This window comes from Motacilla alba, chromosome 3 (genome assembly GCF_015832195.1).
Source record: "Motacilla alba alba isolate MOTALB_02 chromosome 3, Motacilla_alba_V1.0_pri, whole genome shotgun sequence".
NCBI classification, from domain to species: Eukaryota; Metazoa; Chordata; class Aves; order Passeriformes; family Motacillidae; genus Motacilla; species Motacilla alba.
Genome location: NC_052018.1, coordinates 41,487,765 through 41,500,574, shown reverse-complemented (window position 1 = coordinate 41,500,574; position 12,810 = coordinate 41,487,765). Strand labels below are relative to the sequence as shown.

At 36.5% G+C, this 12,810-nt stretch overlaps 1 protein-coding gene across 5 annotated transcripts in view; it reads left to right on the top strand.

The window, feature by feature from the left end:
• ASCC3 (activating signal cointegrator 1 complex subunit 3) overlaps nt 1-12,810 on the top strand; it is a 249,137-nt gene that overhangs the window by 220,534 nt on the left and 15,793 nt on the right. For all 5 annotated transcript variants that reach the window (XM_038133665.1, XM_038133663.1, XM_038133661.1 and 2 more), the window contains one exon: nt 6,689-6,913. In XM_038133665.1, the coding sequence (XP_037989593.1) occupies nt 6,689-6,913 (225 nt within the window). The remainder of the gene's footprint in view (nt 1-6,688; nt 6,914-12,810) is intronic.

Sequence of the window (12,810 nt, the reverse complement as noted above, 5' to 3'; positions counted from 1 at the left end):
GGTGAACTTGTGAAATCTAAACCCTTTAGGGTGTTTTTAAGTGATCACTCAACTGTTTCATTGCCCTAGGTTGTGCTTTTTATGATGTCTGTAATTGTAAAATTTGTGTTGTTTATCATACGCAGCTATTTAAAAGCAAAAATCAAGCATTTGTCTATTTAAGGCTAAAAGTATGAGAATACAATTAATATATTTCATATTAACATAATAATAGATTAATTAATAATTAATTTCTCTGATCACGAACATGAGGACTAAGAATTGTAAGAACTTCTAACTTGTATTTTCTTATAAAATATGTTTGTGGGTTTCCTGGTGGAAATGAGCCCATTTTAAATCATGAACGATAGTTACAAATTCATGTTTTAAACACAACAGATTTGCATAATTGCATGTTGATGGGTTTTACAACTTCCTCTCTTCAACTTCTCATGTTCAGCTGGAAATTTCCAGTGTTTGTTCTATTGAGTCTTAAATCTAGAGACAGAGGCCACAGTAGCCCAGCCTCAATGTTTTGCTCTTACCCAGTTAATTGGGTTAATGTTACACTTTGAATTCATACCTTTTTTTTTTTTTTTAATGTATATCTATTATCTCTAAAAGTGCATTAAACGCTAATATTTTTTAAAGTTTCTATTTATTTTAGAAGATAATGAGCAGGTCTTTTTCCTTGGACAATGCTCTCCATTATATGCATCTGTTTCTCTCCTTTTTCAGAGGGTGAAGAGTGGTCTGATAGGGTGTTAAAAAAAGTGACTGGAGCATTTTCCTACAAATTGAGCTGGAGTGGAGGGTCAGGGCAGAGTCCCCAGTGCCCAAGAGGGGACCCCCTTTCCCTCAGCTAGCTGCTGCCTGGAGGCTGTGGCTCTGACTCCTCTGTGCCCTGTGGCTCAGGGCTGGCACAGGTCTCTGCGTTCTGCTTTCCTCCCTGACAGCCACCAGCCCTGGAAAGGGAGGCATGGGAAGGCCCCGAGGGGAAGGAACTGCTCTGCAGAGTTGGCTAAAATGCTGGATGCAGTTTGATGGCACTGCCACATACACGTGCAGTTGATGGGGAGATGTTGTACAGTATATGAAGACAAGGAGTTTATTTGTAAACATGGTGTCTGTGATGAGTGACAGTATCATGTAGCAAATATATTTTAATCTTGCCTGAAAGGTGTTGTTGTCTTCTTTTGAACCACGTTCACCAAATTTTAAGATCTCTACAAAGCCTCAGCCTGCTCTGTGGTTTAGCAGAGGCTGCCAGCCTGCCCTGAAAATCTGGAGCATTTCTTCTGAAAAGTTTGTCTTAAAAGTTTATTTTTACATGCATAAAATAGAGTGAACTGGCAGAATTTTTTTTTTCCCTTTTAGTCTATAATATGAATTTTGAAAACACGTGTCGTGTTTGTTCTTAAAACTTATAATAAGTAACATATGGTTGTAAGTGTCTTTTAACTGGAATATTGTCATAGACCTTTTATATCTAAGAGTAAAAAAAAAAAAAAACACCCAAGCATTTGGAAGTTTAAATGATGTCCCATAAAACTGAGACCAAAATGCATACATTTAGACGCTACCAATAAATTCCTTAAAATAGAAGTTTATAATGGAATAACTTACAAAGATAAACTTTTCAAAGCAGTAATTCTAGCAAGTACTTCTCTGATTCTGTTTCTGAATCTACATTACTTTTTCATATGAGCTGAAAAACCACTTGTAAGTTAGGCTTGGTTTTGGTTTTTTTAGTTTTTTTCCCCTCTTTTTTAAAGCACATGTTTCCTCACCTTTATTAGTTTTCTGAATATAAATGTAAGCTTGATTATCTTCTACCTGCCAGTCAGGATACATCTGTGTAAATGTAATGTCTTTCCTAATAAATCAAACTCACATTTGAAAATGTGACAATAAAATATACTATAGATACATTGCTTAATTTAAATAATGTTCACAGTATACACTTGTGCCATTCCTACATCACATAATATGGTCTTTTCTCTTGGGAAAATCATAGGCAAAAGAAGATTAGCTTGAGAGCTTTAGTTAACCAATTTCTTAAATTTTCCTTGTAATATAGGTAACAGGATGAAATGAGATTTCTGTCAGCACATGAGTGAAGATAAATATGTATATATATATAAAACTGGAAATAATTCCAAATGGTTTTAAGTACAGAAGCTCAAGTATCCTCAAAGTAAAATTTAGAATTTTTGAATCTGTTATAAGTCAGATGTTACCTAGCTATTCACAAATGATCAGTCCTTGTTATTTCTTTATTTTGACCATGCTTCTTTTCTCTATCCTATATTATGAGTAAGTAGGTATCACCTAAATGAGGACAAGTACAGGTTGCTCCAGGTTTTGTATTCCAGCATCTTCCTATGCAGTGTGGCACAATGTGGCAGGTCTGGATGCTGCACTAGAGTACTCTGTATCACTTTATACAATGGATCAAAAGACAAAAGCCAATTATATAATAATATTGCTGTTGAGCTTATAATCACCTATCCAGTTTTCCAAAGATCAAAATACACTTTTTTCACTTGGGAAAATAAGATGGATGTTGGCATACCATTGTACTTCTGGTAGCAGAGAACTAAAATTCATAATGCATTATTAGTGTTAATTGCAGAGCAGCTGTAAAAAACCACCCACATTTATTTATTGTAGCTTATTCATTCTATTCACAAAAGTATCATTTTTGCAGTACTTCAGCATGTACTTAGACTATTAGAGAAGTTTATGTAATTTAAATCAAGTTTCAGGTGAAGAGAATGGAATTACTGAACTACCTTAAAATGATCCTTGTCTTTTCTCTTTTTACATTAGTATTTAATTTAGTACTAGTCTGCTGCAGTGGTTTTTTATACTTAGTTTAAAAACTGTTTATTTTATAGCAAAATGTTCTAAGAATTCTTTGTCTTGTTTCTTTTGACATCAGAAACTTGAAGGAGAGCAAAATATGTTGCAAGTTTATTAAAGCTGAAAATATGGTGAGAACCCAATATACTGATTGGGTTCACAGTATCTATATATAGGAAAGGAACATACAGACAGTCAACTCTAAGACAGTTTCAATAACATTGCTAAAGAAAAGACTGCTGGTTCAACTCTGGAATGTGAGAGACTATTTTTGGTTTGGTTTAGACCCTCATTGTTACAAATTAATCAACTGCTCTTTAAAGTCTAGAACTCATTAACTTTATAAGTTTTACTGTTCCCATGATTGAGCTTCACTTAAAATATTCAAGTTTGCTTTAGTAGTTCACCTTGATTCCATTTCTGTCTGTGGTCCGCAAGTATCCTCTCCTGTAGACAATGTGGCAACATGGCAACTTGAGATTTAAAAAATTTTTGAAGATCTAAATGTGGTATAAGTTTACAGCTCAGCTCTCATTATAAATCAGTAATTTCGGCCGAACTTCCACTTTTTATAGGTAGAAAGAAAATCTGGGGGGGTTTTAATCCTGTGGACTCTGCAGAGAACAGTACTCACCATGCTGGATACCTTATTTAAATTTTAGTTTCGTCTGGCTCCTCAAGTGCCTGATAGTACCACAAAACTGCAAAAGCTATCTTTTCAAATAGTATGAGCTGTTTTCTTTTAGGGCTATTCTAACAGTTCAACTAAAGGGGGATGGTAAGCTGCATATTTGGAGCATGATGTTGTAGACAGGACTTTTAAGATGATTCTGTGGCTGCTGTTATGCAGGAAACAGAATTCAATTACTAGAATAGCCCTTTGGCCTTGTAAAATGTAACTGTTGGGATTATGCAGGTCTGTGTGTGACATTTCTCACCAGCAGTGCAAGTTACTGTCCCTATACGAGCACCCTGTGTCGCATGCAGGTTGAAATGTAAGTCTGAGATGACTCCTACACCCTTGAGCTGATGCAGCAGTCTCTAATGCCCTTAATGTCTAAAGGAGACATTATTGGGAAAGTCCATCACGGAAATGTAGGAGAGAGAGATGTGACATGACTACCAAATGCACAGTTGCAGAACCTGTAGCTAAAATTCCTGGTTATCTCCTGATATACGCAAAGTTATGCTTAACTGTGTAGGTGCTTGTAAACCTATTAATGTACATGGCCTGCAACAGCTCTGATTTAAGAGGAGAAGAAAAGAAAGTGAAAAATGCACAGAAGTGTTTTGTGGTTTAACTATGAAGCTTGTATTAAGTTTCTTGACTTTAGAATGAAGATTAATGATTGATATGTAGTTTGATCTGTTTTCTCACCCATGGAAATAAGAACGGCGTTCAGATATGAGGTACTAAAGCAACATATATTATATGTTGTGTGGAATAGTTGAAGCTACAGCCTTTACAGAACAGATTGAGATTTGCAATGAAAAGGAAAACTAAAATGAAAAAATATTGAGTGAACAGCAGGGCCCATTTGAGGTGATTACAAAGGATGTTTCTTTATTCTGTCTTTTCTTATGCAACCTGAAAACAGTAGCAGGGGGTTACAAGCAGAGTTCATCACAAAGTTGTCAATCACTGTCATTTAACGTTTTGCAATGGAAGATGTCTTTATTCAAGGACAGCTGGGCAAATCAGAGAAACAGATTTGCAGTTAGTAGTCTGTCCAGCCTACACTAAGCAAACAAGGACAGGGCAGACATACCGGCCTCTCACATAAAAATATAATGGACTCTGCTGACCTCGGTGCCCTCCATTCAGCTTCATTCTCAGTTGTATAAAAGCTTCACTACCCATTCTCAATTTCCTTTAATTACCTACATGATGCAGATAAGAAAATGAACCTCACTTACTTACAGTCAATGATCACAAACAGGAAATTAAGTAGGCAAGTTGTTTAAAATAAGAGGAGTGTTTTGGATGTAAATAAAACATGTGCTGGGGAAGAATTACGGAAAATGCATTTTCAGGGGTACCAGTTGGTATGGACTGACTTGGCTGATCCTCCTTCTTTCTGCTACTTTAAACTGCAAAGCAAAACTAAGTAAAAAATCTCCTTGGTAAATATTCTTTAAAATATCTTTGAAGAAGAAGCCAGTTAAATAAAAAGAGTGAAGCAAACATGCAGCCTTCTATAGGGCTTAAAAAGATTGTGACCTTAGGTTCAGAGAATAAATGACCACAGTTTTCACAAGAGATCTAGCAGAGACATCCAGGATTAAGCAGCAGTTGTCTTTATTCAGTCTTCACTTCTAATCTGCAGTTGAGATATGAAATAAGTTAATGACATTCTGATTTTCTTTCCAAACCTTAAACTGTCTAGTGGTTACCATTCCTTTTACATTGATATCACAGTTTAGAATAGTTTCCCTGCACCATTAAAAAAAATAGAAAATTTTGTGCTGTCAATTGTCAAGGAGTAAAATCAGCTGTCTAACTGCTTTTAGGAATTGTCAGAATAGGTTCTATGTCTTAGGATATTAATGAGGGGATATGGTTCTTTGTAAGTCAATTAGGTAGTTCAATTAGGTGTTCTAAAATTGCCATTTTTCTTTACCTCACTCTTCACTGCTTACTGTTGTGAATATTTCATTAATATGGATTTGTAGAAAGTCTGATGAAATTGAAGACTAAAGTGCGAAATATTGAATCTGTAGTTTAAGAGGAATATAAAACCCTGAACACTTTAAATTGATGGTCTCTGCTAAGCCTGTAGTTTCAAAGACATTGCCCTTCAGGCTCCCTAAATGACTTTTTATTTTATGACAAAAGAAATACGCTCTCTTAAATTACAGATGGAAAAGACATCACAGATTATAAAACTCTTACCTTGCTTGCAAGTTTTATAATTCAAAAAGATAGTTCTCATTCCAAGTGATATGTACACGCGTACATGCACAAGAGGATTTTGTGGACGGAAAGATTGCCGATTAAGTCACAAAACTGATTCTTTAGCCTAAATTATCGTTCTTAGGATGTTTCTGTTGAACTTTTTTTCAAAGACAGTGGATTTCCTGAGAGGACAATTGGTATCTCTGCCTGGGATACCAAAACAGTTGTACTTGCTCCTCTTGGCCGCTATGATGTTGCTACTTATAACTGCATTTAGATTACATGTTAGTGGGTAGCTGCTTTTTGCAGCAGTGAGAAAGTTCTTGCACAGCTTGCATTTTGGCATGAATAGCCTTAGTACCACTCTGGAACACAGAGAATGTTTTCACCACCTGCTTGAAATTTTGCACTTTGTTTTGATCACTCATCATCAGTTGCTTAGATACTGACTGCTCAAAATATTGAAAAAATATTTGAAAATAAGCATATAAGAGCTATTCCAAAGCTACTGGGTTTTGAATACCAAGAGAAAAACTCACAACCTGAAAATTGAAAATATGAGGGTTTGACTTCTTTATAGCTAACGTTAAAATGTTTTTGTGACCCAATGAGGTAGGATACCTGCGGGTCATCTTCTACTACTGAATCCATCCAATGAATATATTTATTTCATTGTATTTATTTTCCTCTTCCCTAATGTTAGTATCAGCTATATGGAAGGAAAAATGTTTAAACTCTATAGGTGTGTCAATATTTGAAAATATTACATTAGTTATTGTTTTCCCATGTGTGATTTTGATATGTACACTTTCTAAATATTTAAATGCTGCTATTTTTCGTTGAAATCTAACTGTAGTAAATTAAATGCATATAGTTTGAATACCTCAGTAATCAGTAATAGTTATTCAGAAGTTTATTACAATGATTAATTTTTCATTTTTTTTTAAGAATGCTGACGAGTACACAGATCTGCCTGTGAGACACAATGAAGATCAGATGAACAGTGAACTGGCCAAACACCTTCCAATTGAAGTCAATCCCCATTCATTTGACAGTTCACACACAAAAACACACCTCTTGCTGCAAGCTCACTTCAGTCATGCCATGCTGCCTTGCCCAGATTATGCAACTGATACAAAGACGGTGCTGGACCAAGCAATCAGAATATGCCAGGTATCGTGATGCATTTCAGTGTGTAACTCTTGTTGGCTTACTGTTTATTGTTAGAGTGTTCTCATATTTTGAATATATAAGAATCTGAAGATTTCTTGCAATCTTGTGGAGAGCTGGTACCACACAATATAATACCTTGTTTAGGGAGGAGCTGAATGCCCATAATGGTTCCCACTTGACAGAACTGGAGGTGAACAAACTTAGAGTAAAAGACAGTCATGCTCTGACTGAGGGCATCTACTGCCGCATAATGACCTCTGCTTTCTTTGCAATAGCTTTTTATCTCTGTGTTGTGGAATGTTGTATGAGAATCATGCTGGTGTGGCTGTGGTCCCTGCAGATTGTTATGCTGGTACCCAAGAACCTGTCTTCCCCGGGTACTTCTACTTTTCTAGCACCCAAAAGCACTATAGTCACTCCCAAGCACAAATATAAAGTGTTTTGAAATCTGATTCAGGGTAAGATGCAGAGGTTTTTCCTAAGCTCCTCTAGCTAGTGTAAAGACACATCTTCTATGTCCCCATGATCACAGAGTCAAAGAGCACGTTTTTAAACACAGATTTGAACTCACCCTGGAGACTTGTGAGTTTTTACAGTTGTACTGCAGTTGCAGCCCACAGAAACTAAACCGAGCATGGAGAGTACTGGTAACAAGCAATCACATGCACAGCTGCCACCTCAAAAGAATTTTAAAGCAGCAATTGGAGTTTGGGATAGAGTGCTGCCATATCTGAAAAGATCAGTTACAGTTACAGCAGGAAAGGTGAGCTCTAGCTGTCACAGGAAACAACTGACCCTCTGAGTCTCCTGAGAAGAATTCTTTTCTTTAGCAGAGCTGCACAAGGACTCATTCACAGGTTCTTGAAGATCAGACAGCCATCAACAAACTACTCTTTTTATGTTTCTGAGTTCAATGGCTGTAAAATAGAGCCAGTACTTCTTTCTTCCTACAGTTTTTGTTTGCTCAAATTTTAATATCCTCAGTGACCTGTTTGTCAACTATCAAACAGAAGCTTTGCTCTGGTTTGAAGCCTGTTGATGATATGGTAACTGCAAACAGCATTGTGTCAAGCCTGGCAGTTTGTAAAACTGCTCTATGAGAAACTATTAATCAGTGCTCTAGACAGAGAAAATACTGTGTGCAGTTCAGTCCAGCAATTTGGATAAGGCTCAAACTTACACTAATAAAAACAAGCTTAAAATACTAATATCAAATTAAGCAAAACTGAAATTAGGGAATGTAAGAAGAAATAACACCACAGACGTTACTGCTACACAGTCCTAATCTTGGTAACCAGCAGTGCTTGGATGCTAGTCTGTTTCAAATATTTCAAATCAATAAAATTGTGGTGCTGAAAATGTACAAACAGCTATGCCATATATTCAGTTATTAACAGAGAAAAGTATCACTTGCTCAGGTGAGAAAATTCACCTTTGTTTCAAAGAAATCACATAAAGTTCATTTAGATGTTTGTGGAGTAAGCATTAGGGAGTTAATTACATATTTGGGGAAAATTTAAATTAAATACTATTTTCTGTCATTATTTTGTTCTGTTTTGCTAAGAAATGTATTTTCTTAATCCTGCTACTGTGTCATATGTATTTCAGAAACAATAGTAACTTAGAAAAAAAAAATCTGAAATATTCAACAGTTCCTTTAAACTGAAGAAAAATGCCATTCCATATTATGCCTCGGCACTCCAACCTTCAGTTAGCTACTATATCATGTTATATATACAGTCATCTTAAAAAAAAAAAAAAAAAAAAAAGAAAAACATGCAAGCACTTTTGTATTTTAAAGTTGGCACATGGTTTACATCTCTCGGGAGATTATTGGTTCCATCTTATTAGTCACGCTTTCCAAAGGGAGGTTAAAGTTCCCAGAATCTAAGCAATAGACAGGGTTACACTTTCAATACTGGTTGTTACCTTTTTCCTTAGCACTGACCTGCTGATGAACTCTGGGTCAGCAGAGGTAGAAAAAAAAATGTTAGTTATGAGAAAAGGAACTGAAGCATGGAAGGCTCCACTGATGAGCAGATTCAGTGGGTGTTGTTCTGTGTGTGTGAACACGCGCTCGCGCATCGTCAAACGTTAAAGACAGCAGTGAGGCGGGAATCGGTTTTTAAGTTAAATTTAATTTTTTTTTTATTTACTTAAAAATTGTTTTAGTGTTGAGATTGTACAGCTAACCTTCAGATTGTGACCTGAACATAAACTGTTCTTTTTGCTGGTGGGTACATGAATAACAGACTTTTCATATCAGCATTACTTTTCTGTTACACAAAAAAAAGATCTTTCAAAGAGCTTTTATAGGTGGTTATACAGTGGGCCTTTATCCCAGGTCCCCTGCAGTGCAGATTTGCCATCTCTAGCCATGATCTGTAAGCAAGCCTCTTTCCATCACAGACTATTAAACTGCTCCAATCTTCTGTGGTGTCCTTCACCTGAATCAGTCTTCCCTCCCATGACTCCTTTCCTATCCCACATGTTTCATTCTCCCTTCCATTCCTCCAACATCTTCTGGGTTTTTTCATTGCTAGTGACTTCAGGCTGAGTATTGTTACTGATTCAGCAGAAAACCATGTTAGCAGCATTACATAGGTAAATGTAACTGCTGGATTCCAGGTAAGATTCCACTATACTTTAATGAAACAACTTTTAAATCATTTTTCCTTGGATGTCTTAAAAGTTTTGGCTCTACGTTAGAATTCTCTTGTTCATACTTATGATGAAGTATTCAAGTCTTTAGCATTTAACAGAATTTGAGGAGTTACAATGCTGGCTTAATACGGGAATGTAATTTTTAGCATAAAAAAATAAGTATATTCTGTTACAGTTTTCCTATGGTTAGCATTTGTTAGCTATAGGTGGAGTTCATTATAGCAAGATAAAATTTAGTATTATATACCTAGTATGAAACGCAGAATTTTGTCCTTTTATTGCAGAAAATGGGGAATAGCAGAATGTAGCCTTTTGGAATGTGAATGCCTATGTGCTCCCACTCCCATCCCTGTAATGAATGGCCACTGAGGCATTGACCAGGCCAAAGGAACACCTCTGCTTTTCACTGAAAACGTCAAGTTAAAATCTAGTTTGTTATCAGTGACAGGCTCTCACAGATAAAGTGCAGAAGGTTCCCATGGCTCAAAAAAACTGCCTCAACTTCCTGTGTGACCTTGGCCAACTCATTTAATTTTTATTTGCCTCAGATACCATTAGTACAGTTACAATAGACAATATATTCTCTTCAAGCCTAGCACTGTCTGTTATTTTTACTGAGAAAAGCTAGAGGTGTCATTAAGATGGTGCTGAACACTCCAGTAGCTTCTGAAAATCAAACATTTCTCCATTCCTTTCAGGAGAATGAACATTAAATAATAAAAATTCTAATGAAAATATTTTTCTAACATTTTTATATAATACAATTATTATTGTAAAGACTATACTCCACCTTTTTTTCCTATCTTATTTAAGAATACATGAAACTAAATCTAATCTCTTTTTTTGCTTCCTTTGTCAAGCCTTATATTTTGTGACTGTGTATTCAGCGATCAGTTCTTATTCTACTGTTCCAAGACTATTGCCTATATTTGCATTAATTGAAATGGATAATTGAGGCAGTAATACCATCACTCTCAGATTCAGCAGGGCAGTCTCTTCTCAGAAATAATGTGACAGTTGTTGGCTTTGCATTGGAATTGGCCACAAGCCTCCACTTGTACTATAATCGTTGATAAAATATTTTAAAATTGCCAGGAGTAGAACTGCCATGGAGCTCAGCCCTAACCTTTGAGAAGTGTTTACCGATGGATGTGTTAAACACATCTCAGTAGGGTAGCTGGGCATTGAGAGAAGGTGGACATGAAAACAGATTCCAAACTGCAGAAGACTACTCTGCATGGGAAAAGTGCCTATCCCTGTAACAAGGACCTTGTAATGCTATCACTAGTGCCCTGTCATTCCCCATCATGTTAGTCCTCTGGAGAATCTAATTTTGACAGGAAAGAAAAATACTCTTTGCGTTAAGGACTGTGTTTCCTCAGCTAGATGGTGATATATATAATACTGCTTTAGCCCAGGTAAAGTTGTTTCTGGTCCTTTAAACTGCAACTTTTGCTGTAGTTCTTATGAGAATCATCTCTGTAGTACACGTTCAGTGTTGTCAAATATGGCACAAATATGCCACCCAATTCAGCTAAGAGCTGGCTTATGTACGAAGTACTTACTGTACTAAACTGCAGCTGTGCTGGGTGGGTGGTGGTGGCTCCTCAAAAGGAGCAGTAGAACACAAAATACTTCTGGCCATGCAAAGGCAAAGGAGCCCATGTTGCCATTTTGAGACTCAAAGAAAGAATGTCCTTCAGCTCTGCGCTTCTCATCCTCCCAAAACCTCCTCAGTTCATAACAGCCACTAAAACTATTGATTTGGAGAGCCATGTCCCTTGGATCTTTTGTTTTTCTGCTTATGAGGAAGTGGAGAAGTTTTTGAAGGTCCTAAGAGAGGTTTGGGCTCATGCGTTGCTTGTTGGTAGTGCAGGTGTGCCAACTGCTTGCTGGAAGGTTTTGGGAGTTACAGGAAAGGCGTGTTTTACAGTTGTGTAAGTAAGATGTGTCCAGAAGTGTCCAGGGAAAGAGCTTTTGTGTAATGATTGCATTGGCAGCTATAAATAAATGGGCAGCTTTACTGAGCGAAGGGAAGACAATCAAATTAACTTGAGAATGCAGAGGATTACTCAGAAACAAGTGAAGAGCAGAGGCCACATCTCTTCAGCTGCTACATCTATTCTTTGTATATGCAGTAATATTCCAGTGATAGTACAATGTTTGCAATTTTACTTAAATACTGGCTGCTTTTGTAGCTGTATGGCTATTATTGCACTTTAGGAGTGTGGAAATAATAGAGTAATTAAAAAATCTTATACTGCGTGGCAACGCTCACTTATAGATACAAAACATAAATTGATCACTTTGTAGGGAAAGTGCCTGGACATGTTGGGCTGGAAATGTTGCCTGCTTTTGTTGTGTAGGTATATATGTGGGAGAAGGGAGGGTTTCCTTTGTGGTGGTGGAGTTTTGCTTGCTGTGGATAATCAGTGATCTGGTGTATGGAAGCACCTTGGTGACGGTTTAATGATGACTTGGTGCTGCTTGTGCATAATCCCTCCCCCACCCATGACAAACCTTTTCCCAGTTGGGGCTGGAGGAAATGAGTAATGCTTAACCCATTTGTGTGATCAATTCACTTAAGCAGCTACTGTGAAATGTTAATCACAACTTTAATTTGTACTGCATTAGCATTTTGATTAACTTGTAGGCTTGCTAGCACACTTGAAGCACTTTTACTCATAGTTACAGCTCGGAAATGACTTTTTGATTAATTAAGTTTGTTAGACAGCAGCTGAGCTTCCTGAATGCTAACCTTAAGGGGCTAAAAGTTCAGGAGAAAGTTACTGGGAATAACTGTTGCTGTTGAAAAGGATTCTTGTGAATGCACTCAAAAATTTTTGAATATTGGCAAAATATTACATACCTACTTTGAAACTGACCCTAAACTGTAAAGATAACATATTTATTATAAGAAAGATGCTGTGTATCTGTGTACCCATGGTTTTGGTAGATTTGTGTAATATTTGAAACAAGTGCTGGCTTTAAGACATTGTTTATGTTAGGAAATTGCGATTTATTGCAAAGTGATTCTTATCAAAAACATTTTTTCTTTTTACAGTTCACTGGTATAGTAGAAAATATCAATTTATTAATTAGCAATTTGAAAATAAATTTGCTGTATGGACTCAATGACTTCTGAGTGTTGGGCTATGCCCTACCGAGTTTACATTGCTGGTATCACACCCTGTAGCTGCTTTTATTTCTGTAATACTATTAAAAGAAATCAG